General features: G+C 49.8%; 12 protein-coding genes across 12 annotated transcripts; 7 read left to right on the top strand and 5 right to left on the bottom strand.

Annotated features, from left to right (window-relative positions):
• Window positions 1-376: 376 nt before the first annotated feature.
• Window positions 377-2,125, top strand: BDV59DRAFT_208809 (putative tannase; the record flags this gene model as incomplete). The annotated part of the gene is made up of 1 exon (XM_073695279.1): window positions 377-2,125. One exon carries the CDS (start codon window positions 377-379, stop codon window positions 2,123-2,125), a length of 1,749 nt encoding a protein of 582 aa, XP_073546603.1.
• Window positions 2,126-2,671: 546 nt separating this feature from the next.
• Window positions 2,672-4,369, top strand: BDV59DRAFT_194028 (major facilitator superfamily domain-containing protein; the record flags this gene model as incomplete). Its single annotated transcript, XM_073692330.1, has 5 exons — window positions 2,672-2,880; window positions 2,939-3,229; window positions 3,277-3,301; window positions 3,361-3,533; window positions 3,586-4,369. The coding sequence occupies 5 exons, from the start codon at window positions 2,672-2,674 to the stop codon at window positions 4,367-4,369; spliced, it is 1,482 nt and encodes a 493-aa protein (XP_073546602.1).
• A 208-nt stretch (window positions 4,370-4,577) lies between these two features.
• BDV59DRAFT_203109 (acetate uptake transporter family protein) lies at window positions 4,578-5,327 on the bottom strand (the record flags this gene model as incomplete). The annotated part of the gene is made up of 2 exons (XM_073694204.1): window positions 4,578-5,124; window positions 5,194-5,327. The coding sequence occupies 2 exons, from the start codon at window positions 5,325-5,327 to the stop codon at window positions 4,578-4,580; spliced, it is 681 nt and encodes a 226-aa protein (XP_073546601.1).
• Window positions 5,328-6,354: 1,027 nt separating this feature from the next.
• BDV59DRAFT_194027 (putative transporter) lies at window positions 6,355-8,456 on the top strand (the record flags this gene model as incomplete). Its single annotated transcript, XM_073692329.1, has 7 exons — window positions 6,355-6,569; window positions 6,629-6,846; window positions 6,899-6,951; window positions 7,007-7,349; window positions 7,401-7,677; window positions 7,727-7,849; window positions 7,901-8,456. 7 exons carry the CDS (start codon window positions 6,355-6,357, stop codon window positions 8,454-8,456), a joined length of 1,785 nt encoding a protein of 594 aa, XP_073546600.1.
• On the bottom strand, window positions 8,446-10,197 carry BDV59DRAFT_181057 (amidohydrolase). Its single transcript, XM_073690174.1, has 2 exons — window positions 9,697-10,197; window positions 8,446-9,640 (listed from the first exon to the last, which is right to left on the bottom strand). The coding sequence occupies exons 1-2, from the start codon at window positions 10,150-10,152 to the stop codon at window positions 8,564-8,566; spliced, it is 1,533 nt and encodes a 510-aa protein (XP_073546599.1). The 5' UTR covers window positions 10,153-10,197; the 3' UTR covers window positions 8,446-8,563.
• A 214-nt stretch (window positions 10,198-10,411) lies between these two features.
• BDV59DRAFT_181056 (permease family-domain-containing protein) lies at window positions 10,412-12,323 on the top strand. Its single transcript, XM_073690173.1, has 4 exons — window positions 10,412-10,563; window positions 10,612-11,291; window positions 11,347-11,806; window positions 11,861-12,323. Exons 1-4 carry the CDS (start codon window positions 10,429-10,431, stop codon window positions 12,263-12,265), a joined length of 1,680 nt encoding a protein of 559 aa, XP_073546598.1. The 5' UTR covers window positions 10,412-10,428; the 3' UTR covers window positions 12,266-12,323.
• Window positions 12,301-13,421, bottom strand: BDV59DRAFT_181055 (uncharacterized protein). Its single transcript, XM_073690172.1, has one exon. It carries the CDS (start codon window positions 13,348-13,350, stop codon window positions 12,367-12,369), a length of 984 nt encoding a protein of 327 aa, XP_073546597.1. The 5' UTR covers window positions 13,351-13,421; the 3' UTR covers window positions 12,301-12,366.
• A 133-nt stretch (window positions 13,422-13,554) lies between these two features.
• On the top strand, window positions 13,555-15,828 carry BDV59DRAFT_59192 (uncharacterized protein). Its single transcript, XM_073696711.1, has 3 exons — window positions 13,555-13,702; window positions 13,769-15,230; window positions 15,285-15,828. Exons 1-3 carry the CDS (start codon window positions 13,608-13,610, stop codon window positions 15,780-15,782), a joined length of 2,055 nt encoding a protein of 684 aa, XP_073546596.1. The 5' UTR covers window positions 13,555-13,607; the 3' UTR covers window positions 15,783-15,828.
• Window positions 15,828-17,515, bottom strand: BDV59DRAFT_59195 (uncharacterized protein). The gene is made up of 2 exons (XM_073696712.1): window positions 16,753-17,515; window positions 15,828-16,699 (listed from the first exon to the last, which is right to left on the bottom strand). The coding sequence occupies exons 1-2, from the start codon at window positions 17,505-17,507 to the stop codon at window positions 15,874-15,876; spliced, it is 1,581 nt and encodes a 526-aa protein (XP_073546595.1). The 5' UTR covers window positions 17,508-17,515; the 3' UTR covers window positions 15,828-15,873.
• Window positions 17,516-19,656: 2,141 nt separating this feature from the next.
• Window positions 19,657-21,246, bottom strand: BDV59DRAFT_194021 (general substrate transporter; the record flags this gene model as incomplete). Its single annotated transcript, XM_073692328.1, has 1 exon — window positions 19,657-21,246. One exon carries the CDS (start codon window positions 21,244-21,246, stop codon window positions 19,657-19,659), a length of 1,590 nt encoding a protein of 529 aa, XP_073546594.1.
• A 444-nt stretch (window positions 21,247-21,690) lies between these two features.
• Window positions 21,691-23,632, top strand: BDV59DRAFT_208806 (glycoside hydrolase family 13 protein; the record flags this gene model as incomplete). Its single annotated transcript, XM_073695278.1, has 4 exons — window positions 21,691-21,762; window positions 21,828-22,248; window positions 22,299-22,465; window positions 22,520-23,632. 4 exons carry the CDS (start codon window positions 21,691-21,693, stop codon window positions 23,630-23,632), a joined length of 1,773 nt encoding a protein of 590 aa, XP_073546593.1.
• A 630-nt stretch (window positions 23,633-24,262) lies between these two features.
• Window positions 24,263-25,360, top strand: BDV59DRAFT_181052 (lysozyme). Its single transcript, XM_073690171.1, has 2 exons — window positions 24,263-24,625; window positions 24,680-25,360. The coding sequence occupies exons 1-2, from the start codon at window positions 24,464-24,466 to the stop codon at window positions 25,217-25,219; spliced, it is 702 nt and encodes a 233-aa protein (XP_073546592.1). The 5' UTR covers window positions 24,263-24,463; the 3' UTR covers window positions 25,220-25,360.
• Window positions 25,361-26,695: the final 1,335 nt, after the last annotated feature.

The raw sequence follows: 26,695 nt of genomic DNA, 5'->3' as shown, positions 1-26,695 counted from the left end.
GGCGCGACAAGAAGCATTCCGGATGTTAAGAAGATCTATTCATGATCAAACGTCATCATCCAGGAACAAAAAAGGCGTAATTTCGATATCTGACGTTTGATTTGCCCGTTCCTCTACTATTGCTACAGGAGTAACTATGGAAGCCCCCACGTAGTACCCACTAGGCAGCGTAGGTCCTGGACTCAGGGGCTTCCTGCAAACTGATTGATGTACGAAGTAGACAGTATCGTTGTGTGTCACAACCACGGGTGGATAGGCTGCAATCAAGTTATGGGATAATTTAAGCAGTGCAACTCCCCCGTTTTTAAAATTATCAATCCATATCCAGTCATTCATTCGAGTCTTTCTTTCTTTCCCTCTTTTTTGTTTCTTGATCATGAGGACTGCAGTCCGCATAATAGCCGGGGCGGCTGCTCTCACCGTCTCGCATGCCTCTAGCTTGGCCGACTTCTGTACCAAGTCGCATGTGCAATCCTCTCTTCCAGCCAGCGAGTCAATCCTGGGGCTGGAGATTGATACTTCCTCGATCACTGCCAACGCCATTTACAACGCATCAACCACTGGGAGTAATTACTTCCCGGATGCCATATATGACTACTGCAATGTGACGCTTGCGTACTCCCACCCTGGTCGGGACGATAAGGTGCAACTGGAGATCTGGTTACCCGAACCGAACAAGTTCCAGAACCGCTGGCTTTCAACCGGTGGTGGTGGCTTTGCTATTAACTCTCAAGACAGCTATCTCCCTGGAGGGGTCCAGTATGGGGCAGCATCGGGTATTACAGACGGGGGTTTTGGTTCCTTTGACACTCAGTTCGACGCCGTCTTTCTTCTTGCCAACGGAACCATCAATTACGATGCACTTTACATGTTCGGATACCAGGCTCACTACGAATTGAGTCTCATTGGAAAAGCTTTAACTAAGAACTTCTTCGGTACTGGAGACTCTAAACTGTACGCCTATTACCAGGGGTGCTCTGAGGGTGGCCGCGAGGGCTGGAGTCAAGTCCAGCGTTTCCCAGATGAATGGGATGGTGCGGTAATTGGAGCTCCCGCCATTCGCTACGGTCAGCAGCAGGTTAACCACCTGTACCCTGACGTTGTGGAGCACACAATGGGGTATTACCCTCCCCCTTGCGAGCTAGAAAAAATTGTCAACTTAACCATTGCGGCATGTGATGGCTTAGATGGCCGCAAAGATGGGGTGGTATCGCGTACCGACCTCTGTAAGCTGCACTTCAACGTCAACTCGACTATAGGTGCTCATTACTCCTGCGCGGCGTCGACCACGCAGACTATCCTGAAGAGGACCAGCCAGTCAAATACTGTCCCCGCTCAGAACGGAACCGTCTCTGCTCAGGGAGCTGTGGCAGCTGCTAAGATGCTGGAAGGTCTTCACACCCTGGACGGACGTCGTGCCTATATTTGGTACCAGCCGTCAGCCTCCTTTGATGATGCCGATACTCAGTACAACTCGGAGACGGGCAAATTCGAGTTGGAAATCACCTCCCTCAGTGGAGAATGGGTGGCGCGTTTCCTTGAACTACGCGATGCCGACAACCTGTCTACCTTGGAAAATGTCACCTACGATACCCTGAAAGATTGGATGGAGCTGGGCTGGAAGCGTTATGAGGATGTCCTGCAGACCACCTGGCCTGATCTGACCCCTTTCAAGGCTTCCGGAGGTAAGGTATTGCACTACCACGGAGAGTCAGATAACAGTATTCCCCCTGGCTCCTCGGTCCACTATCATGAGTCAGTTCGCAAGATTATGTACCCCGGCATGTCCTTCAATGAGAGTAGCGAGGCTTTGAACGAATGGAACCGGCTCTTCCTAGTCCCGGGAGCTGCCCATTGCAGCCCCAGCACGACTCAGCCGAACGGCCCATTCCCGCGCACCACTCTAAAGACGCTGATTGAGTGGGTTGAGAATGGTATTGTGCCACATACTCTGAACGCTACGGTGCTATCGGGAGAGCACGAGGGTGAACAGCACAAGCTGTGCGCCTGGCCTCTGCGCCCTCTGTGGAAAAACAACGGCAAGGATATGGAGTGCGTGCATGACCAAGAATCCCTGGACACTTGGGACTATGAATTTGACGCCTACCGCGTGCCGCTTTACTAGCCGAAAGGGGAGGTCAAGCGATTGATGATTGTATTTTGAGTGTAGGGGGCTGTCACTCGTTTAGGTTTTCCACCTATCTCCTACGTAGCTATAGATCATAGAATGTTGGGCCCGCCCAAGCGGACCAATCAGGTTCCACCGCTCACGTGACCCACGGACCTCAGCCACCTTTCGATGGTCTCATCTTCCATAGTATGAGAATCAAGAGATTCATCCCCAATAGCTAGGACCTATCCAGAGGTCCATCATATAACATATGATCCCCGTTGAGAATGATAAAGAGACAATCGTCCTTGAGTTCGTATACGATACTCAATCTCAGAAGCCTCGGACACGAATGCCCCGAACCCCGCGTTAGTCCCACATCCCCGCCCCCGCAGAAGAAGAACGTGGACATGGCATCAAATGATCTTGATAAACCAACAGACTTTTGGTGCTTCGGACTTTCTCCGAGGATCTGTGCCCTGTTAAATAGAGAGAAGCCAGGAGTTGCTCAGAGTAGAGACATCCTATCTTCGCCAATTCCATATGCTTGAGCTCCGAATGATGTCCAAACCGGCAGAGGAATTCATCGAAGATCGCCCTATACCTGAGAAACCAATAACTTCTCTGGATCAGGATGCTTTGTACCAGGCCTACGCCGGAAAGGACGAAGAATGGCATCGAAATATGACAAAGCGGTTGTTGCGCAAGGTTGATCTCCATTTGCTGCCTTTCCTCGTCCTTATGTATCTTCTCAACTTTTTAGACCGGAAGTAAGAAAAGCATCAGATGAGAAGCTGTTTCGTTTCTGAGCTAATCACTACATGGTAGCAATCTCTCCCAAGCGCGCTTGGGATCCCTGGAAAAAGATTTGGATATGCATGGCACCGACTACAACTTGGCAACTAGCATTCTATTTGTCGGATACCTCCTGATGCAGCTACCATCTAATCTACTACTAACCCGTGTCCGGCCTTCTCTGTTCCTGGGCATCGCAATGGGCATTTGGGGCGTCATATCAGCCTGCCAGGCGGCAACCCACTCGTTCTCTGGCCTAGTGGTGGCTCGGTTCTTCCTTGGATTCGTTGAGGCGCCATTCTTTCCGGGAGCGATCATGCTGATGTGAGTGACGGTTATAATGGTGCGATATAATTACTGACGGAGAATAGGTCGAGTTGGTATACGCGACAAGAGGTATGCGTCCGACAAATTAATGGAATTCCCCATGCAGCTATTAACCTGATTGTGGACAGTTGAGTCATCGGATCGCTTGGTTCTATGCTGGAAGTTCACTCGCAAACGCTTTCGGTGGTTTAATTGGGGCTGGTGTGTTGGGTAATCTTGACGGCGCGCACGGCATTGCCGGATGGCGTTGGCTGTTCATTATCGAAGGAGTGATTACCGTTGGCATATCACTCTTTTCCGCGTGGGTATATTCCAGATTTTGGGATAAATCATGGATGTACTGACAACTCCAGAACAATGCTGCCCAACTATCCCGCAACAACCTCCTGGTTAGATGCAAGCGAACGGTCCTACGCCCAGTGGCGGTTAATTAACGATGCAGGAGAGGCGGATGATACGAGCTCCACCAGTATCAAGGAGGCCCTGTACCTTGTCTTCGTCGACAAGCGGATCTACCTCTTTATCCTGTTGCAGCACACATCACTACTTTCGCAGACCTTCCAGTATTTCTTTCCCACTATTGTTCAGACACTGGGGTATAATAGTGTCATCACGTTGTTAATCACCGCTCCCGTGTGGATCGCAACGTTCCTGGTATCCTTGGTGGTGACATGGACATCAGGCCGGACAAACGACCGTGGAATTCACATTATCTCGTTGATGATGGTGAGTGTTGTTGGGTGCATAATCTGTACCGCGACTACCAATCTTGGTGCCAGATTCTTTGGCATGTTTTTAATGCCCATGGGAGCTGTCTCTGCCTATCAAATCATCATCGCTTGGGTGGCGAACTCGTTCCCCAGACCTCTAGTGAAACGTTCAGCTGCCATTGCAATCGCAAACATGATCGGAAACACGGCTTCCATCTACGGCAGCTATATGTGGCCATCTTCCTCAGGGCCGCGATATGTCCCCGGAGGAAGTGCGACGGCCGCGGTAGCCTTCTTAGTCGTGGTACTCGCTTTTGCAATCCGGGTTGTGCATTCTAGGTTGAATAGGAAGCTGGCGGAGGCACATCAGGTAGGCGAGCTGGAAGGTGACATGAACCAGCTAGGTAGGTTCAAGTACATCCTATAAATGGGGCATTGGCCTTCATAACATCATGTGCATGCGAGGATATTATGTTTCTCCCATGTATTAATGTGCCCAGAAACGACATACTCCACGAAATTCAAAAGATAGAAAAAATATAATATATAAATATTTGCGGCTACTTCATGCTCCGTATAACTGGATTGATTCGACCAAAGCGGCTGTTCCAATGTTGTACATAAAACCCACTTTATCATACTTCTGGGTGAGGAAATTCACCCAGCGGAAACCGAACAAAAGTTGTTTCAGGCAACATGAGACCAGACGCGCCACCGTAAAAGGCGGCTGCGGCGCATATCACGGCACACGCTCCACCTGTCTTATTGAGACGCAATGCCGGCGTGGGATGCTCTGTGGCGAGGTAATTGGCGAGTGCCAGGAAGAGAAATGCTAGGGTTAAGAAAAAGAAAAGAACCAGAATGACCATATTGGTCCGAAGGGCTGCAATCAAGAACAGCAGTGTCAAAAAACACCATAGGGTGAGGTAAATCCCAACAGCGAACGTGTATGCCCGCTCATCACCCTTATAGGCCCCCTGGATGTCCAATGAAGGTATCAAAAACATAGCGTAACTCAGCCAGAAGGCCCCGTATGAACAATGCACCGTACTACCGAATGTGTTCCCCACCCGAAATTGCATAACTCCTGCAATGAACTGGGCGGCGCCACCCATGAAGATCGCGAGTCCAAACACAGCTTGATTCGGCCCAACATCGCCAAGAGGATCGGAATGAGGAAGCCTGTTTTCCAATTAAAGATTAGCAGCTGACATGCTGGCTAATTCGGAATGGAGAGAACAGGTATCATACCCTGCACCGCATTCGTAGAGCCCAAGCACAAAGGTTGTGATGGCGAACCCAAGCAAACCTAATGGGCCGGGATTCGCCAGTTTCATATACGGGGGCTCGTGCACATGAGACACTGTTCGACTCGAACGAGGCATGTTTGGCATATTTCTACCCCGCAGGGGAGTTTCTTCCTCTTTGGATCCGTCATATTCTGGATCCCCATTTGACGGGCCAGGCGCAAAAGTGACATTTTGAGTATTCCGTTCTTCTTCCATGATAGGACACCGAATGGACTTGCCGCAATACTAGGATCGGTGCTGGCAGCAAGAGATGATCATATAAGGGGTGATCTAAAGATCTATAGGGTTCACAAGAAAAGTATTTGCGACTAGATTCCAATCCTTTACCTGATGTCTGAATTATATAAGTGGTTGGTGAATTTGTAGTGGTGATATCATCGAGTCTCGTGGTGACCGCAAACGCCGCACCGTGTTAAGAAATTTTTCATTTGAGTACACAAATTGATATCCTGCAACTATCATTGTCATGATAACTAAATGGGATATCGTTAGGTCGGTTTGGCTACGAGGATTGAGGTTTATAATTTCATGGAACTAATCCGTTGTGAATGTACCGATAGAGATCGTAAGTCCGAAAACATAACGAATCAAACGTACATTAGTTTATAATATCAATTCCATCCTCGTTGCAAGATACTTGCAAGAGAAAATCATAAGGAAAAAAATAAAAATAAAAATACGAATTCTCTTGATATATTATAATTATATCGGGTTCACCCTTTATAAACCCTCTAGACCACCGCCTCCGATTATCGGGAATCTAATCAGATGAAGCCTGGATAATCAGATAAGCCGCGGTTCGGACCAAGAACGGAGCCAGTCATACTTGCAAAAGGTACGGAGTAGTCCACCGTTTTTGGTCCACTATTAGGCATTCATAAAATTCGTGGACTCTTGTAACCGGACTCTCCGGTCTCTGCGCCGTGCACAGTTGTCCAACCATACCAATGGCTTTTTCTTTTTCTTTTTGCCCCTCGCGCAACTTAATACTTTCACGGTGGCCGATACCATCTATTCAATGTCCCCGACGCGCTGGACGCCGACTCCCAGATAACATTCACCTTACACTTTGTTTATCAGCTTAAAGCACGGGGCCTTGGAAATGTCGGGTTGCCTACACAGAAAGCTCCACAAGATGCGGAGCGGCATCATCCAAACGTGGCGTAACCACGTCGCCCAGAACTTGTCTAACAATGGCTATGAATCAATACCGAACCCTGAGCTAAGCATACATTCAGATCGACTACATGGAGTCTCTGAGATTGAGGCTCTGGCCACCGTCTGGTCTTCCAAAAGTCTGTACTTAGGATATGCCATGTAAGGCGATCGGAGTTCCAGGGTGTGGTGCATGATGACGGCACATCTAACCTTGACAGGACATTTTCAATATTTTTTGTGAACTCGTTCCAGCAACAGACAACCGGCAGTCTCTCCCCGTATGCATTTTCAGCTTTCACCAACCATTCGCTGATATCCGCCACGAACGTATTGGTTAGTATTATTGGGGGTGTCTCTAAACTTCCAACTGCTATGCTGATCGATTTCTGGGGCCGCCCAGAAGGATTTGGGGTAATGGTCGGATTATGTACGCTGGGTAAGGCCTTTATATGAATGTGAAAATTCGTCAAGTGGACTGATAAAACCAGGTCTCTTATTCATGGCGATCTGCCGGAATATTGAGATCTATGTTGCAGCACAGGTTGTTCTGGTTTCCCTTTGGCCCAGAAATACTTACTGATTCATGTACGTCAAAGGTTGTGTATTGGATCGGATATAATGGCATGGATTATGTTCTCCATGTGTTTATGTCGGACACCACAGATTTAGTGAACCGTGCATTTGTCTACGGCCTTGCGTCCACTCCATACATTGTCACAACATTTGCTGGACCTGCGGCAGCCCAATGGTTCTATAAAAATGGAGCTATGTGGTGGGGTTTTGCAATATTTGTTATAGTCACCCCTGTAGTGACTTCGCCTCTCTTGATACTGCTTTGGAGGGCACGGCTCAGAGCCCGAAATTTAGGCCTCCTACAACAATCAAGTACAGGCCGAACTTGTTTTGAGTCCCTGAAGCATTACTTTGTTAAGTTTGATAGTGAGCCAACCCGACCAGAATAACATCTCGATTCGATCACTAATATTATAGCAACTGGACTGGCGTTGATTACTGGCGGTTTTGTGCTGGTACTCCTGCCACTCACCCTGGTTACAACACCAGAGAATATGTGGACAGCATCACCGAGCGATCGCTGGAAGTCTCCCGATATCGTTGCTATGCTCTTCATGGGAGTATTGTGTTTCATTGTCTTTATATTTTGGGAACAAGTCGGCTCTTCGATGTCCTTTATACCCCTTGATCGTCTCAAAGACCGAACACTCCTGGGAGCGTGTGTTCTTTCGGCCGCTTTATTCGCCAGCTTTTAGTATGAAACCCCTAGCGTGGCCTTGATTGATGAGTCTAATCTCTTGCAGTTGCTGGGATCTCTATCTTGCGTCGTACCTTCAAGTAGTCTTTGACACAACAATCCAGGAAACTGGGTTTATATATAATATCTATACAATCGGCACATGTATATGGTCGGTTCCTCTTGGCCTGTACTGTATCCCTTACCTCTCGCCATGGCCCTCATGACTGATTATATCCAGACTGGTTCGGAAGGTTGACCGGTTGAAGTGGATTGCTCTAGCTGCCCTTCCACTGGTGATCTTGGGAACGTGTTTGATGATTCCATTCCGGTCTCCAAATACACCTATCAAATATGTGATCTTTTGCGAAGTGGTCAAGTCGTTAGCAGGAGGTACTTTGGTGATATGTCAGCAAATGGCCGCCATGGCGACCGGGGGACACGAGACAGTTGCCGTATCATTTGCACTTCTGGGCCTATTCGGAAAAATTGGGTCAGGCGTGGGCTCGGCAATTTCTGGAGCTATATGGACTGGTACTGTACCCGTTTATTTGGAGAATGCACTCCCCGTGGATAGAAAACATAAGGCTGCTCAGCTTTATGGCTCTATCTCAGAAGTTCTTTCTTATCCTGTGGGAAGTCCCGAGCGAGATGCCACAGTATATGCATACGGAATGGCGCAGCGGCGTATGCTTATTGCCGGACTTCCCATTTTACCGATTGCGGTCCTTGCTGTCTTAGGCTGGAACGACATCCGCTTGAAGAATGCACACCAGGTGAGGGGGACCGTGTTTTAGATAAAATTTGACCTATATACATTATGATCGTCTGATAAATGGGTGGAATCCCCATATTCCTCATATTTCGACGACCGTGGCCACCGGTGTGTGCCTCGGAATCATTATTATCGATTTTTCCAACCCACCCCGGCACCGCCCTTGATCTGACTGGCTATCCTCGGAGTGTTATTGCAACGACACAGTATACCTTGCGCTGCCTCCTGTGCTCTATAAACAATGTCTGCTTCTTTTGGTTGGCCTCCATCCACCAATACCCCGTTTTCAACCAGTAACTTCCCATCAACCATGGTCATAGTGACATCCCTACCAGTGCAGCCATGAACCACCGTAGTAATTGCAGAAACACCATCACTACTATCCCAGTGCCATGGAGCTGCGGATAGACCGCCGCGACCATAGGGATCCAAAACGACTAGATCGGCCTTCTTGCCAACTTCAAGGCTTCCGATTTGGTCTTCTAATCCCAGAGCCTTTGCCCCATTGATGGTAGCCATTTCAAGCGCTGTAGTAGCAGGAACCACTGTAGCATCATGGCAGATGCCTTTGTGCAGGATTGCAACCAGGTGCATCTCTTGCAGCATGTCATAGTGATTTGCACATGGTGCTCCATCCGTGCCAAGACCGATAGTTATAGAATACGGCGAGGATAACATGGCTGGAATTGGGGCAACACCTGAGGCAAGCTTCAGATTTGACGATGGGTTGTGTGCGATGGATGTATTGGTAGAGTGCAAAAGAGGGATGTCAATATCGATATCCAGATTTACCATATGCGCAAGGACGAGGTTATGTGTAGTCTTTGGCTGTTTCGTTACCTCGCCAGGGCTCGCTTCCTCTACGGCTAGAGGCTGACCGCACAACTTGGCGTCTCGGATGAATTCCATGGCGCTGCAATGATATGTGTCGTGGTAGATGTCACGGTCACGAGGGGCTTCCGCGCAGTGCATAGTGATGGAAATGCCATGTTCAGCGCATATCTCGCCCAGCGCTCGATATTGCGATGCAGGTGCCCCACGGGGTGTCCCAGCAGCAGCCCAAACGTGAAGACGGCCATCGAATGCGCCATGATATTCCTGGTGATGCTGCACTAAAGCTGGGATAGACATGGCGAGAAGGTCTCTGTCACGGGGATCGGTAATTGCAAGTTGCCTATTGGTTTCGGTGAATTTAACCAGTTTTCCCTAGCATCATCATCAGGGTGAGAGGCCTTGGGTTGGAAAAGAGCGGTGCAACTTACGAGACAACCACGCATTCCCATCTCACCTACTGCGGTGCAGACATTCTCCCAGCCCGCACGGTAGGTTACCATTGGATCTAAAAAGCAGGTTGTGCCACTTTTAAGCATCTCTGCCATGGTGAGTCGAGCGGCATGGTAGCCGTCCTGGTTGTCGTAAACCGACTCCAACGGCCAAATTGCATCACATAGCCAATTGTGCAAGGGTAAATCCTCCGCTAGGCCTCGTAGAAGTGATTGGACCAAGTGGGCATGTGTATTAATGAGGCCTGGGATGATGATCTTCCCAGTACAATCGATTGTTTTAGAAGCGGCCAATTCTTGGGGAGCGGGGCATTTCCCAATTGCCGCGATATGGGTGTTTTGCACCAGGAGGTAACCGTCGTGGAAGATTTCCCGACATGAGTTTACCGTAACGATAGTGGCATGAAGGAAAAGAGTGCATGGCGGCGTGGCCATTTTGACATGGCTTTTGAAGTTGCGTCGATTTGCATCGAAATGATGATGCAGATATAGCAATGAATAAGTGGAAGTTCTGCTGATAAGCCCAAGCCCCTCGGCCGAGCGGGCAATGCACTATTCAGCATGGCTCTATACGAGCTTATCATATTATCGTCCTTATCGGATACTAGACACTGGAGGTAGCATAGTCTTATCCATCATTCAAGGTACAAAAGATGCACTGCTTCCTGCATTAGCTGTAGAATTTGCGTCCCTGGGGTAACATCACTCATAATGGAGACAAAGTCGGGTCCAACATCCATCTCAGATGGCCAGATACCATCTGCTTCTGAGATTCTTCCTGCAGAATCTCGATGGGAGTACTGGCGATTCTACCTAACTAGCCGTGATGGTTGGATTGGCGATTACGTATGTCTATCCTACTAATTAACAAGTCAGCCATGCTGATGCCCTTAGGACTATCTGTACCTTATCACCCCTAACATCTGGCCCTTCAATAAAAAGTACGAAGGGGTTGAGCCGCCATTTTTTGGGCTTGATGACGAGGTTCCTATTCTGTTGACAATCCTTTTGGGACTGCAACATGCTTTGACCATGATCGGATCGGTTGTCTCACCCCCACTAGCCATTGCCGGAGGCGCGTTTTACCTGAACTCTGAACAAACGCAGTACCTAGTATCTGCAGCATTCATTACTACAGGTATTGCAACAGCCTTACAGGTGACGCGAGTGCACCTAGCTAAAACTCCGTTGTATATTGGAACGGGCCTTTTGTCAGTCGTTGCCCCGACATTTGACATCCTCGCGGTTTGTTTCAATTATGCGGACATGAGATACTCTAATGGTACGTGTCCCACTGATGAACACGGCTCTCGCCTACCATGTCCTGAGGCCTGGGGTGCAGTACTGGGTACCATGCTTTGCACCTTGTGGATACAGATCCTTATGTCTCTGGTGCCTCCAAAGATTTTGAATCGGATCTTCCCCAAAGTGGTAACAGGGACACTTTTGTTACTTATTGGAGTATATCTCATTGCGAATGGCATGGAGAACTGGGGCGGAAGTTCTAACTGCCACGGGGGAGAAGGGTTTTATGCCTTATGCCCAGATGTCTCGGCACCAAATCCATTGCCATGGTAGGTTTACCTAGCACTCCGCTTATTGAATGCCCCATTCTAACTGCCTTAATAGGGGAGATCCAAAACTGATCGGCCTGGGTTTCAGTGTTTTTTTAACTATTGTTCTGGTTGAGTTTTTTGGGTCCCCATTGATGAAGTCGGCGTCCATAATTATAGGTCTAGCTGTGGGTTGCGCCATATCGGGAGGCACTGGGTATTGGTCTCGCGGTCAGATTGATGCTACTCCCGTTGGCACATTCCTTTGGGTGCACACATTTAAACTCTCCGTGGATAGTGCCTTAGTATTGCCGCTGCTTGTTCTCTTCGTCTGTGAGGCTGTTAGCTGCATGCCGGATATTCTGGCTACGGCTGAAATCTCACGGGTTTCAATTGATGGACCGGAATTCCAGAGTCGCATCCAGGGTGGTATTCTCTGTGATGGCATCGGTAGTCTCATTAGCGCTCTGGGCACGTCTCTTCCGATGGTCAGTCAGGCTGGTAACAACGGCGTCATTTCGCTGACAGGGTGTGCGGTGAGTTTGACTGACAAAGTGCCATGCGATATAATGTATAAACTAATAATGTAGAGTCGACGAGCTGGATGGTGTGCCGCCGGCTTCCTCATTCTCATGGGCATCCTCGGAAAATTCGGCGCGGTTTTTGGCTCAATGCCGCCTTCGGTATTGGGTGGTATGCAGGTTTTCCTATACAGCACTATTGCCGTGGCCGGGGTTCGTGTCCTCGCCCTGGTAGAGTACACTCGTCGAAACCGATTTATTTTGACGGCTGCACTTGGGATTGGATTCATGGATATTGTGTCCCCAGACTGGTTTGCCTCGATATTGACTTACAACGGTGCGAATGTGCATCTTCGGGGTTTCCAGCAGGGCCTAAATTTGATCGTCGAGACTCCTTTTATTATTGCCGCCGTCGTGGGTGTTATTCTGAATCTCTGTTTGAAGGAGGAACCTCGCCAGGTGCTACCCCAATGATATTCATGTGCAAATTAGTGGCAGTTATGGTAATAGTAGATAATGCATTAAGATAGACACAGGTCATATTAATGATGAACGTAGTATAAAGGTATATACAACTAAGTTGCTGCCTCCATTGTCCTCAACTTTGCCTGTAGTGCAGAAAAGTTCCGTTTCATTGCCTGCGCATTGAATTCTTCCCCCGTTACTAGGGGGTATTTCTTCTTCGGACCTTGAATGAGACTATCCTTGCAAGGTTGATTGAAAAAGGCGATACTATATCGATCTCCGAAATAGTCTCCGGGCTCTGATGGGGCCTTCACTCGATGAAATGTCGACTTAAACCGGTCGTCAGACCATGACATGAGGAGGTCCCCGATGTTGCAAACAATGTCCCCCGTCTTTGCCTCGACCTTTGTCCACTGGTCACCAATACCAAATTCTGTCACAACCTCACGCCCGGGACAGATCTCCAAGCCACTTTGTCCTTCCTTCTGGAAGAGGAGGGTCAGGAAATCCCAATCGGCGTGGGCCCCGGCGCGGTGGTAGGTTTTTCCATCAGGGTTCTCTGGCAGCGCAAAGTAATGAAGTAGGCGCATGGTGGTTTGGGCGATAGGCCGTGAAACATCATGACACTGAACGAAGAAATCTTGAGGGAATCCAAGCCCGCGCGCAAAGCAACGCATGAGCTGCTCCGAAACCGCCTGGACGCGATGCATAAAGGCGAGCGACGAATCGCGGAAGCCAGGCAGATGGATATCTTCCAACCAGACCCCGGTCATATTCTCTCCAAACTGCAGCTGATATGACTCCTTTGTATCTGGCTCGCCTGTGGAGGGCCGGACTTGGGAGTTCTTCTCCCAGCCGACATTGTTTGGATTCCACGGAACGGTTGCCTTGACCTCGTCAGGGAGACCGAAGAAGCGCTCGGCGGTGGAAAACATCTCCTCGATCTCCTCTACCGGGATGCCGTGGTCGACAAGTGTGAAGAAACCGACATTCTCCGCAGCATTAACAAGGTCGGCGGTAATTTGATCGATCCGTTCGTCGAAGTTGGCCAACGAGATCTTGGGGATGGGACGGTCGACGTAGCGCGTTTGCATGATGTAGTCGGGCTTAATTTTGTGACTGCCGTAGGCTGATAGAATGCAGTTGACTCTCGGGGAAGTCTATATAATATCCTTAGCTGACGATGACGATGACCAGTGAGATCAACTAAATACTTATCAGCTCGGCCGAGCTTATCAACTTAGGGCTTCCCCCTCTCGGCCGTCCGGCCGAAGTCCTTGGGTCTTACAACTCTCATCGCCCTCGATTCAACTCGAACACTCCCATAATTTTTCCATAGTGAAATCCTTCCATGAGTGCTAATCGCAAACGACTTGCCTGTGTGGAGTGTACACGGCGAAAAATCCGCTGCGATAAGGTTGTCCCTTGTCGTAACTGCACCAGACGGTGGGTAAACTTCATTGATTCCTTGCAACTTCATCCGGCCTTGGTCTAACTCACGCAAAATCGCAGCGGAATCGACTGCTCCAGGGTCCGCAGTCAAGGTGATGATCAGATCGAGAAGCTTCAAGCCCGTGTGCAGGAACTGGAGGCGGCCCTTCGGGATGCGGCCGTCAATCGTTCGACAGAAAGCTCGGTCGACCGTCTTCCGTCCGCCACAGCATCGGTAGTGTCCGTCGACCAAGCGGCGGAATCTCCGGAGCGAGAGATAGAAGATGCTGCTACGATTCTCGAATTCCTTGCTTGGGGCCGCCGGAAGAACCCGGACTATCGCCAAGTTGTTGCCCGAAGAGACGGGTTAGACCAGCATTCACCCGGAGATGTCACGGCCGATGATGACGGAGAGGACCGAAATCTCGGGCCAGGCCCTGCATCGGTGCTGGCCTATGTGCAGTCACTGCTTCCACCTAGGTCCCAGGTAGAACAGCTAGTCGAGTGGCATTGTGACTGTCTACTGTGGTATCATGGCTCGTTCCACTCCAGACGGTTGCGTCAGGAGTTAGATGACTTTTACCGCATTTCCGACGGCCACATTACAAACACACAGGCTGACTGGCAATGGATAGCTTTGCTCCTTGCTGTCCTCACTGGGGCTTTGGCCTGCGCACCACGTGCAACCGCCCAAGTCTGGGGTTTCCCTGAATGGGAGCAAACAGCGCTATCGCAACGGTGGTTCAAAGCTGTGTCAACTTGTCTACATCATGCCGATTTCACTGCTTGCCACTCGGTCTACGCCGTTCAAGCAATAGCTACGCTGACCATGTCGGCACACTTACTGGGATTCTCCAATAGTTTGTCGGTCCTGCTGGCGGCTGCTGTCAGGATAGCACAGAGCCTTGGGTTACATCGATTAGGAGAAGAGCCCGACGACGAGATGTCGCCAGACTTGGTCGACCGGGAAATTGGACGCCGGGCATGGTGTCAGCTCTGCATCCAGGATTGGTTCTCGATTCCATTTTCCGAGAGCTATCTCATCTCCCGGCAGTGTATCAATACGGCGAAACCACGCAACTGTCGCGATGATGATATGATCTCGCGGTCGCAGGATGAACCTACATTGACAGGTTATTCGAGGTTCTTCTACGAAGTTGCGGCATTGATGCCGTCGCTCCAAGATGGGATGATGTCGGCTAATACTCCCTATACTCGGTATGAGCAGGTGCTGGAGCACGACCGCCGCCTACGCCAGTTGGCCACGCACTATTTGCCCTATTACTTACAGAACGTTCCTCTGGATCCCTCATGGCCCTGCTACGTACCTTGGGCCCGGCGAAGTTTAGCTATCAGCTCGTCGCACAAGATCATCATGATCCATCGCAAGTTCCTGGTTTCGAGTTTTACGAACCCGGTCTTCGCGCGGACGCGTCGGACCTGTGTTGCAGCCGCCAGGACCATCATTAAAGAACAGAAAGAGGTAATCCATGATGGAAGCCCGGTTCTTTGGATTCATCAGGCCTTCAGCGTGGCTGCAAGTGTATGTACAGTTGTTCTTCCCTGAGTGACAATGCAACTAACTTCATCGTGCCAGATTATCCTGTGCCTCGATTTGTTCTATCGCAATATGTCTGACCCCGAAAGTACTCATCATCGCCAGCTTGTTCAGGACGGACTGCAAATCCTGTCGCATAGTGGTTCGAGCATGATTGCACAACGCGGCGTACACCTTCTTAAGGAACTGCTATCTCGCGAGCAATGCAGTAGATCCCCCGCAATGGGTAGAGCACCCAGTGAAGAGTCGCACAATCGGCATATCGATATCGATCTAGTCGGAATTATCCGTAATTTCTGCGTGGAGGGGCAATGGCGTGGTTTTCAACGCTCCCCTACCAGGCCCAAATTATTGCCAGCAATGGATACGGATCATGGCTGGCCGCCAGTCGACAATCGGATTGGGCAGAGGAGCGTAAGCAGTGGAAGGCAATCTGTTTCGTCACCATCACTGGAATCACTGGCAATTCCTTACGGAGCGGATTATGTTGAGGGCTTGCAGGATATTTTGTCTCTAGCGTCGAATTATATCACTTGATGACTGCGTGTCTGGCACACGCCAATGTAGAATATGGAGTTACGAACATGCACGGATACATCATTCCCAGTACTATAGTTTAGATACCTGTTTACAAGCGAAAAGCCTCGTCGATCTCCGGTGTTTTATCGCCAATGCGACTCATTTCTGCCCGGTTGAAATCGCGCTCGTATTCAGACGGCACGTTCTCCTCATCGTTTCCCTCCGTCAGGGAAGGGTCATTCCGACCAGGAAGATTTAAGTGTCGAGTGACTGGCTGCAACATGGACGGAAGTGTTTGCCCTAGCTTGGTCAATAACAGGGGCAGAAATCTGTGGCATCCCCCCGGCAAGGAATGCACCAGGGCAACCAGGTGCTTGAGGTAATCCTGAGGACCGATCTCGAAACCCGATGACCGTAGCCCTGTCGAACTGAGGCAAGCCATAACATCAATCAGAGTGCACGCTACCTCAAAGACCTTCTCGATGAGACCAATGCCATGTGTTTCTACACTGTCTCGTGACAGTTTCCAGGTTGCCAGTGACAGGTCTCTCGCAATCTGTAATGGGTATTGAAAATCCAAACATGGATGTGTGGGCGTACTCGACAGGAAGCCAGCACTCGTGGCCATTTGCCAGATCATAGTCCGCAGCCACTGCTGTGATACACGTAGATCGGCCATGAGGACATCTGGCAGTTCGAGGTCGGATGGGACTGCATTTTGAAGATGATCCTCAAGCTGTATAAGTGAGTCCCGCGAGTAACCAATTTGAGTGCCGTTCCAGTGGCTGAGGAAGGATTCGTCGAATGGCCGATATAGTTCGACAAGACAGCTAAACCCTAAACTGAACGGGTCATCTGCTGGAGCTGTGTCCAGTACTGGGCTAGCTTGGTTGATTTGAAGCGTGATCGGGCGATGCCGTCGGATTGCATGTGCACTATAACCGCGGATTAGGTTGTGGGTGCGTTTGTGGTAGGGAAAGTTTCTCACCGCTCCGAGATCAGAAGCAGCCAGAATAGTCTACCCTGGAAGGAAGCGTCACGTTCTCCGTCCGCACCTGCGCCAGGCTGGTCGAGGATACCAGCTGTGTATAAAGTGGTTGCCTCCCGCAGAAAGTAGTATGCATGTCGCTGGTTACCAAATCCAATATGGCATCCATAGAGTAGGAAGGCAATAATAATTCCTTGACGAGTAGACCCAGCAAACAGATCTAGATGGCGGCGAGCTGACATTGCCTCGTCCAGCAAGGTACGTGCGAGGCCCGGCGAGATCTCCCCATGCCAGGAGAGGTACCCCGTCTGGGTTAATACAAAGGCACAGAATGCGGTGATTATGCAATAGGAATATGGACAGGCGTCATGTTCCATGCGGTGAAGGTGTTTCTGGAAGCTGTTTGGGTGTAGAATGGGGACGGTTCCCATCATACGAGCGAAGAAGTAGTCAGCACAACTTTCCACCAACCTCGTGCACAGAAGCCCAGGAGCTCTTTTAAATCCACGAAGACTATCATTCCGATCTGTTGTTTGAGGGACAGCGGCTGAGGAAGTGGTATGTTCTGATGAATGCTGACGCAGCTCCGCAAGGACATTTGCCGTACTGCCTTGTCGGCCTTTCTTCAACCGTATGGCTGATGTTCGACAAACCAAATTTTTGGCCTTGCAAGGATTACATGGATGCTGGGCATTGCATTTGACCTTACGGCGGCGGCAGGCATCGCAGGCCTGCTTGATGGCCTCTCGGGGCATATTCGGAGGTTGTCAGGCAGAGTGATTCTAAGTTCCGGAAAAGCCCCGGGGAGAAAAGGTGTACGGAAATGCCAAGGATCTAGTATCATGCATGAGTAAAGGGGTCCACTATCTCTCAAGTAGGGCATAATGTAGTTTTCCGACATTTTTCTTGGAGTCAGATCCAATCATTTCTCCACTTTCACCCTCTTCTTCGCAGGTCCAACTGCTTCGTCGATCCGTTGACTGTGATCCGGGACACTTGCATAACACATTTCTATCACGTTCTCGCTGAGGAGGTTATTGTCCCACTTGTTGAGACAGCTGGTCGCATCAGCGTCGCATCGGAACGTTATCCACCCGTAGCTTAAAGATGAGCCGCGTTAATCTATACAGTAATCTAATGGGGGCCATGGAGTTTGGCTTACTGGTCCCATTCTCCTTGCTGCTTCATTGCTCGCTCAATATCGAGTGGTTCGTTCTCCGACATGGCCGATAAAACTTTCCAGTTAGGCCAGCTGGTTGGCAATCCGAGGACAAGAAGTCTATTTGACGGAGTGGCTGTTCTGTCTATTGGCGGCCCTAGCTTCGTCCAGACGCCATCCCATACGATAGCTGTCTTCCTCTGAGATTGACTCCATTTCTGGCAAATATTATGATAGCGGTCGCGATCTGGTTTGTACGATGGATCCATGAGCACAACAATGCGCCCATTGATGGGGTCCACGTTCTCCATAGCCTTCGCAATAGGGCTCAAGTCATCAGGCATGAAGTAGAACAGCACCGTGGAAATTTTATGGACTCTAAGGCCTTTCAGAAGATTGCTATGTCCGACAAGCACACTGGTTTGCTTTGCGGTGAAAGTGAGAAGGGCATCTGGATGTTCAGGGTTTTTCTGTGTCCTTATAAATCCTACAGGACAATCAGGCGGCAATTTCTGGTTAAGTTCTGAAAGCATGCGACTTGGGACCACACTGGTATATGTAAGAAGCAGAAGCTGCTTCTCACGAGATACATTCGTGCGAACGAATCTGGTACTGGCGTCGCGGCGGGATTCTCCAGGCAGCATGTTCAAGAACACCAAACTGGCTTGGTTGGGTACGTCAGGCGACTGGATTTCAATAGGCAAGCGCTCCCGGAGAATCATGGTCTCAATATCCTGGGAGATACCCGTGCGACTAGTGAGGATGCGTAGGGCACTTTTCCGGCCGAACCATGAATAAAACTTCACCCACGGTGCTTCGCCACAGTCCCACTCTTGCATTTGATCGACTCTGTCGATGAAAATGTAATCAACCCAATTTGGCTCCAGCTGTTGGCATTCGATAGTAGAGAATAGGGTGTACGGTGTAGCAACAATAAATGGGTAAAGCGAGGGAGAGTTTTTTCCAGCAGCTAATTGAGAGTCGTCAATCAAGGGTTGAGGGAGGAGCCCTATCCAGGGCGCCAGTTTTGCGAGAAAATCATACACGGGCCAGGCGGCTTTGGTGGTTGCAAATACCAACACAGCTTTGGGGGTTGTCCTCCTCCACTGATGTCGCAATATTTCGTCTAAGAGCCCGATGACGGCGCCCATCGTAGCACCTTGATCGCGACCCGACACACATATTAAGTCCCTACCTGTGACCAACTGTGAAATTAGGGTTCCTTGGAGAGCAGTTAACTCCCCAATTCCCACAGATGCGAGACCTTCCTGAAGCTGGAGGTTCAGGTCAGTGATGGTAGCTCTGGTGGATGTAAACGGGCCCGATAACTGGATTGCGGTGGTGCTATCAAGCCGTCAGTCAGTGTGAATTTTACAGTAAATAAGCCTTGCCCTGTCATCTTGATTTGTAACGGTGGATTGTCTGGAGGGTCGAGGCTGCATGTTGTGGATGGGAGAGAGGAGGGAGAGAAGAGAGAGAAGAGAGAGAAGAGAGAAGAAACGAAAGGAAAACGAAGAACAGGAAGAGGAGTGGAAAAGACGTTGTGTTCTAATTCAACATATTGTTTCAGATCGGCTTCACTTTTGATATCTTCCGGACTCACCCATGTTTCTCTGGTGCGTATAGTCTTCTCTCCACTGAAATACATAGATACGACATGATGCTGCTGGTCTTCAATAGATAGATATTCTCTTTATTCGCTACCACGCAGCTCTCTTGACTTAATTACTATGTACACGTCACGATTATTCCTTCGGATGATCCTCGCGCACCTCCACCGAGTCCTCATACGGATCAACCAGGGTTTTATGGAACTTTCTCGCTGAAACCCGCCGCTCAAACAACATGTCGAGCTCTTCATAGGTGCGGCCTTTGGGTTCAGGCACGCGGAAATAAGCCCAGACGAGACAACAGAAGCAGGTTCCTCCCCAGAACCACGCGGTGGCTGCACTCCAGTTCCATGCGGTCGTGTTAAGCTGGTAGTTTGTCAGGACATTCACCACGATGTTGCTCACGTTGTATCCAACACGTGCAAGTACGATGGTCTTTGCCTTCAGCCGCGTGGAGGACAGCTCCGTCACGAGGGAGTATGTGATGGGGCCAATTGTGATATCATAGCAAAAGGTGAAGATGATCAGCATGACCCCAATCGCCCACTTGGCCGCGTTGTTCTCCTCCGGAGCCCAGTGAAGGCTACCTGTGATCACCAGCAAAATGAAGGCACTCGATAAACCACAAAGGTGGAGTGTGCGACGGCCAGCTGCAGACATAAGGAACCATGAGCCGATCGTACCCAGTAATCCAAGGGCATACTGGGCCAGCGATAGATTGAATGACTGCACTGTGGGCAGCCCGGCTTGTACACAGAAATACGCAAAGTAGCCCATCAAATTCTGCCCGCATAGGGTCTGCACCAACCAGACGCCACACACAATCTCCGTCCGTCGAAGGTTCACGCCTTTGAAACAATCGGTATACCGCGTGCCAGCACCAAGTGACTTTTCCAACTCGTTTGTATGCTCGATCATGGCAATGGTGGCATCAGCATCGAAGCTCGGATCTCGAGGGGAGGTGAGCCGGTTCAAGGAACGACGAGCACCATCGATGTCGCCGCGACGCACGTGCCACCAGGGAGATTCGGGGGCGAAGAGACATCCAATGAGGATAGGGAGAGGCCACACCCATTGAAGTGCAAAGGGAATGCGATACGCCCACTGGTCATTCCGCGGGATACAGCCCCGATTCACACCAACCGCTATAAATTGCCCGATAACCCAGCACGCGTTGATATAAGTGGTCAGGTATGGACGGAGCACAACAGGACATACTTCCGAGGCATACTGAGCCGGGAGGGTTTGAAAGATTCCCCAGGGGATACCCGCGAGGATCTCTGCAGACAGCAACATCTGCACATTGACGGAAAAGAAAAAGAGAAAGATCACGGCGTTCATGGCTGCCAAAGCACCAATCATAGTCCAGCGGTAGCCGAGTTGCTCACAAACCAATCCATTGATCAAGAGGCCGATCACTTCACCCACACGGGCTCCATTAGACAGCGCAGATTGCCAGGAAGCCGGTACACCCCATTTGCCGTCGGCTGTAGGTACGCCGTACTTCTCGTTGAACGGAGGCGAAGCGTACATGGACCCGAGAAGAGCCAAGTCATATCCCTCCATGATCAAGGTCGAAGAAAGCAGCATTGACCAGCCCACGGCCTTGGGGTAAAGGCGGACAGCTGCCCAGAGAGTCATAGATCGCTCCTGCTGAGCCCCATGCTTGCCATGGACCAGCTCGGGCTTTCGATGGGTGCCCGGGTTCGCGTCGATAGTCGACATGTTGGAATATGGTCGAGGAAACAGGTTGAACAAGAGAACGGGAAAATTCAGACGATAGGGATGATGGAGCCCATGATCCTAGAAGAATCTGATGCAGACCGAGGGAGTGACTCGAAGATACTTATACTCGGCCAGTCTTCAGATGACCCCATGCCCTGCGAGAGAAAACCCATCATTCGATATCTGGGACAATCCGGGGAATTGACGGCAGGTGCTGCACTCCACACTGGCTCGCGTGGGGAGAAAGGAATACAATGGGCCCCCATGGCCAATGATTGGCAGAGATTCTCAGTTTTCGGAGCCAAGTCGGAGGCTTTGCGGCCTCTATCCGGACAGTCTTGGCCGCAGCCCTCCGGCCCATATTCCCAGCATTATAAGAAAGAAGACCCCAAAACTGAAAGTTTGATTTGAGCAAGACTGGAAGACCCAATCACAAAAGTCGCCATGTCTCCTCACTCTATCCAGCTGGTGCCGACAGGTGCCAACAACTGGTGGAAGGAAAGTACAGTCTACCAGGTGAGTCCCGCGAGGACGGTATATTCAAGCGCATGCTTAGTTTAATTTCTGATTATGTTGCCCAGGTCTATCCGGCTTCCTTTAAGGACTCAAATGGGGATGGTTGGGGTGATATTCCCGGTGTCATCGAGAAGATCCCATATCTTCATGCCCTAGGTGTCGATGTCGTATGGCTCTCGCCGCACTACGACTCGCCCATGCATGACATGGGGTATGATATCTCTGACTATGAAAAAGTACTCCCGGCATATGGCACTGTGGAGGATGTAGAAAAGCTCGTGGACGCGTGTCACCAGAGGGGAATGAAACTCCTTTTGGATCTCGTTGTTAACCACACAAGCGACCAACACAAATGGTTTCAGGAGAGCCGGAGCAGCAGGGACAACGAAAAGCGTGATTGGTATTTCTGGCGGCCAGCCAGGTACGATGATAAGGGGAATCGGTTGCCTCCGACGAACTGGCGCGGATACTTTGCCGGCAGCACATGTATTTTGATGGATCCGTCCGCCATGCCCCTCATTTGCTGACCACTCTAGGGACATGGGACGAACATACACAAGAATATTATCTCCACCTCTACGCGAAAGAACAACCCGATCTGAACTGGGACAATCCGGCCACACGTCAAGCCATCTATGACAGCGCCGTGCGCTTCTGGCTGGACAAGGGGGTTGATGGATTTCGAGTGGACACTGTGAACAAGGTAGGTTGACTCCGTAGGGAGTCCTGGAAATGTCACTGTACTCACACCAAGCAGTATAGCAAACATACAGATTTTACAGATGCTCCAATCACAGACCCCAAAAGCTATGTCCAACCTGCTATCAACAAGTGGTGCAACGGACCTAGAATTCATGAGTTTTTGCGTGAAATGTATAATGACGTCCTGTTGCCGTATGGTGATGTTGTCACAGTGGGAGAACTGGCCAACACCCCCGATCCCCAGCACGTTCTTAAATATGTGGGGGCGTCTGCAAAGCAACTGAGTATGGTCTTCCATTTGGATATTGGCCATGTTGGGATGGGCGACAGCCTGGAAGACAAGTACATCTTCCATCCATGGAAACTCACGGAGATGAAATCCATTGTAAGCAAATGGCAATCATTTATTGAAGGCACTGACGGCTGGACCACGGCATTCTGCGAGAACCACGACAACGGTCGATCGGTATCCCGTTTCGGGTCCGATACGCCCGAATGGCGGGAACAATCAGCCAAGATGTTGGCACTGATGATGGCCGTCATGACCGGTACTTTATTCCTCTACCAAGGGCAAGAAATTGGCATGACGAATGCTCCGGCAGATTGGCCCATTGAAGAGTACAAGGATATTGAAGGGCTTGGGTACTACCGTGAAGCCGAGCGCCAGACCGCGAGCGGTGTTGATCCCACCCGCAAAGACCGCATCATGGATGGTCTTCGCATCCTAGGCCGCGATCATGCCCGGCTTCCGATGCAATGGGACGAGTCGGCTAATGGTGGTTTCAGTACTGGAACACCGTGGATGCGCGCGCACGACCTGTATAAAGAGATCAATGTGAGAAAGCAGGAGGGTGATGCGGATAGTGTTCTGTTGTTTTGGAAAACGTTGCTGCGGCTACGTAAAGAACACCGGGAGTTGTTCATCCACGGCAGCTTTGAGGTAGTTGATTTCGAGAATCAGCAGACGTTCTGCTTTGTCAAATCGAGGGAAGAAAGGAAAGCTTTAGTCGCCCTCAATTTCACAGCTGAACCCCAGTTCTTTACGCAGGCGACGACGGCGAAGGAAATGGGGCTGCTTGTCAGCAATTGCCCTGAGTCCCACTTGGAAAGGCTACAGCCATTTGAAGGCCGCGTCTATATCTCGCATGCTGGAACAGGAGGCGTGTAGCTTGCTCCCTGGGAGACCAGAATGTCGGCTTCCTCGCATATCGTGGATAGCTTTCTGATCAGCGCTCCTTCAGCGTGTTGCGAGACGAATACGAAGTGCCGACAGGCTTGACAAAGTCCTTTGTCTAGTACATACTATGAGTCCCACTCTTGAATACGAGGCTTGTTCGGAATCTATTTTAGTCTTGGCTCTGGTCTAACGCAGGATCACCGTCCGGTATGCTGCTTTTCGTATTCTTCATTGCATTCTTGTTCATAATATACATAGCATTGCTTCAAGAAATGCCTGGCCACTTAACTCGTTGCATATAATTATGTATATTTTAGCATATCGCATACTATTGGACCCAAAGTGCTGTCCATAGATGCTTATTCTAGCCTGCGCATGTAATTGTGCTCGATGCATAACGCCTAGGCAATGCGGGTTTGCACGGTTTGCACTCGCTTAGGACTTTCGTATTTGCCAAGAACACCAGCATAAAAATAACACTGATCATCGTGCAGCATCGTATTTGTGCTCCACTGTTGCTTTATTGAATATGCTAGCGCCAATCATGCGCCCACCTGATTGTTTATCTGTGACCAGGGACGATTGTTGCAAGCTACAGTCAACGCCACATTCTCGACCATACGATCCTCCATATTGAGATGGGCAGTTTTGGTTACCTAAAATAGTAGTAGTAGTAGTCACTCTGCACTTCAGTCGGCCTCCGATGCCCTATCCAGACGGAAGCCTATATAAAGGGTCACCATTCCACAGACTCTCACTCTTCCTCCAGCGGCCTCAACATCAAAATATCCTCAATTCTCACAAATAAACAAAAACTCTAAAATGAAATTTCAGAGCATTGCCCTCTCCATCGCTGGATCAGCCCTGACTCAGACTCTCGAAGCTCGCGCGGAGGAAGTCCAGGGTTTTGATATCTCGAATCATCAAGAGACTGTTGACTTCGGTGCAGCCTATGATGCCGGTGCACGTTTTGTAATGATCAAGGTACCATGGTAATTGCTGGGATGTCCGGGAATTTCGTGCTGACTTATTGCGCAGGCCAGCGAGGGTACCTCTTATAGCGATACTCTGTTTAGTTCTCATTACAGCGGGGCCACCGATGCAGGATTTATCCGCGGGGGCTACCATTTCGCTCTTCCCGACGAATCTTCGGCTGCTGACCAGGTCAGCTACTTCATCTCCAATGGAGGTGGCTGGTCTAAGGACGGCATCACCCTTCCGGGAATGTTGGACATTGAGTACAACCCTTACGGCGACACTTGCTATGGACTGAGTGCCTCCGATATGGTGGCATGGATCCAGGAGTTTGTCGATGAATATCACAGCTCGACTGGCGTCTATCCCATGATCTATTCCACCGCTGACTGGTGGAGTACTTGCACTGGTGATGCCGGCGGATTCGGTGACAAGTGCCCCCTTGTTTTGGCGGCTTATAGCAGCTCCGCCCCATCGACCATTCCGGGCGATTGGGAGACGTACACAATCTGGCAAAACTCCGACAGTTACGAGTATGGTGGTGACTCGGACATCTTCAACGGTTCGTTCGAGTCGTTGCAGAAGATCGCCAATGCGGAGTGAACAGGACATGTATATATTTTTTATCTATTTGGCAATTGGACAAAGATTAATCGCCATTTACCGTTTCCACAGTTTAGAATAGTTCGCTTCGTAAGTCATGTCTGAATTATTACCACGAGTAGGATATATTTTGAATCACTGGACACTTCCCTGGAGAAATGGTCGGTTACTTGCTCAAATTTCCAAGCATTTTGTTGATCACTTCTAACGCAGGAACTCACCCCATCAAGGTGAAATATATATTGCAGGAGAAGCTTAGCTTTCTTGATGCCCCCGGCCGCTTAGTGATAAAGATATATTCTACGTGCAACTAGAAGGTGAGTGGCTGCAAAAAAGGAGGCTGGACACTACATCCAATTAGGTAGTCATGAAAGAGGCCATCTCTCTTCGTTAGAATAGCAGAGATATTAACACAGTTCTCTAGCAAAAGCCAAGAGGCAATGCCACGATTCCGCAAGGGGCCTGCAACAAGGCGCATAAATGTAGCCTGCCAGAGAAATCGCGGATGGGCGCCAGATTTATCTCATGGCCATGCTGGCGCTATCTTTTGGACGCATGTTGTGCAACCAAATCGTCTTCGTGGATACATTTCTCTCCAGCATCTGTATAACTTCGTTTTCTTTGAATGTTTCGATGCCGGGGAGTCAAAAACAGCATGAAGCTGAAATTAGGGTGTAAACTACCCCAGTAAGGCCTCGATCATCAGATTTTTAAGCAATACAACTGTAGCATCACTAGAGTTAACTAATGTATATTTCTCCGCACACTGGGGCGATTGTTGTTATTAGCGTAAGACGTTGATTACCATTGCGGGGTATCCAATCCATTAATTCTATCTCTACGGAAATTTGCCATTTCGACAGGCATAACATTGCCGGAGATCTGCTGGGGTTAATACGGCATATTGGGGTGCTTTTCCTTTTTCGTATCCCTTGATTTCCGGTTCCTGATCTCCATAAGTTAGTTTCTACCCCTGAGATTAGTCAGAACCAAGACCTGCCCTTGGTTCATCCTAGCCCAGGGTGACTGGCTCCCCTGTGAATTTCAACAGGGCTATCCCAGTAGGGAGACTCGCCTTGCAGTATGATGTGTCCATTCCCAGAGGTAGGCAGCACCATTCCCAGTGATGAAGAATCACGCGTCAGGGCACAACAGACCATGTGCCGAGAAAGCCGAGCAGCCACCCTATGCACAACGGAGCCACCTGGATCTAGTGGACAACTATCAGTGGCAGATCTAGATCCGGGCTACTAGGCCCAACTCTCTCGGTGCTTTTCCATCAATCAGAGAAATCAGAGACAAAAATCGGCCATTTGAATGCAGCATAAAAACTAAAAGTCGTACATAGCAGAATGGGCATGACTCAGCAACCCTAACCGTCCGCCGAATCAGGGGTGTATTACCCCATTCGGAGATCTAAACATCCCTTTCTTCAACCCCTGACGAAGCTGCTGTATCTCATGTTTCTCAAGCAGC

Source organism: Aspergillus ambiguus, assembly GCF_047715705.1.
Source record: "Aspergillus ambiguus strain CBS 117.58 unplaced genomic scaffold BDV59scaffold_22, whole genome shotgun sequence".
Taxonomy (NCBI): domain Eukaryota; kingdom Fungi; phylum Ascomycota; class Eurotiomycetes; order Eurotiales; family Aspergillaceae; genus Aspergillus; species Aspergillus ambiguus.
Note: the sequence above shows the minus strand (reverse complement) of the source record. Positions and strands in the feature narration are given on the sequence as shown.

Excerpts from the sequence above, each read along its gene's own strand:
- BDV59DRAFT_59195 (XM_073696712.1), bottom strand. The coding sequence starts at position 17,507 with ATGCCCCGAGAGGCCATCAAGCAGGCCTGCGATGCCTGCCGCCGCCGT. Across the intron at positions 16,700-16,752 it reads CTGCTTCTGATCTCGGAGCG|TGCACATGCAATCCGACGGC; the intron begins GTGAGAAACTTT and ends CCGCGGTTATAG.
- BDV59DRAFT_59192 (XM_073696711.1), top strand. The coding sequence starts at position 13,608 with ATGAGTGCTAATCGCAAACGACTTGCCTGTGTGGAGTGTACACGGCGA. Across the intron at positions 13,703-13,768 it reads TGTCGTAACTGCACCAGACG|CGGAATCGACTGCTCCAGGG; the intron begins GTGGGTAAACTT and ends GCAAAATCGCAG. Across the intron at positions 15,231-15,284 it reads CCTTCAGCGTGGCTGCAAGT|ATTATCCTGTGCCTCGATTT; the intron begins GTATGTACAGTT and ends TCATCGTGCCAG.
- BDV59DRAFT_181056 (XM_073690173.1), top strand. The coding sequence starts at position 10,429 with ATGGAGACAAAGTCGGGTCCAACATCCATCTCAGATGGCCAGATACCA. Across the intron at positions 10,564-10,611 it reads ATGGTTGGATTGGCGATTAC|GACTATCTGTACCTTATCAC; the intron begins GTATGTCTATCC and ends TGATGCCCTTAG. Across the intron at positions 11,807-11,860 it reads TTTCGCTGACAGGGTGTGCG|AGTCGACGAGCTGGATGGTG; the intron begins GTGAGTTTGACT and ends CTAATAATGTAG.
- BDV59DRAFT_181055 (XM_073690172.1), bottom strand. The coding sequence starts at position 13,350 with ATGCAAACGCGCTACGTCGACCGTCCCATCCCCAAGATCTCGTTGGCC.
- BDV59DRAFT_181057 (XM_073690174.1), bottom strand. The coding sequence starts at position 10,152 with ATGGCCACGCCGCCATGCACTCTTTTCCTTCATGCCACTATCGTTACG. Across the intron at positions 9,641-9,696 it reads TGGGAATGCGTGGTTGTCTC|GGAAAACTGGTTAAATTCAC; the intron begins GTAAGTTGCACC and ends TGATGATGCTAG.
- BDV59DRAFT_181052 (XM_073690171.1), top strand. The coding sequence starts at position 24,464 with ATGAAATTTCAGAGCATTGCCCTCTCCATCGCTGGATCAGCCCTGACT. Across the intron at positions 24,626-24,679 it reads CACGTTTTGTAATGATCAAG|GCCAGCGAGGGTACCTCTTA; the intron begins GTACCATGGTAA and ends CTTATTGCGCAG.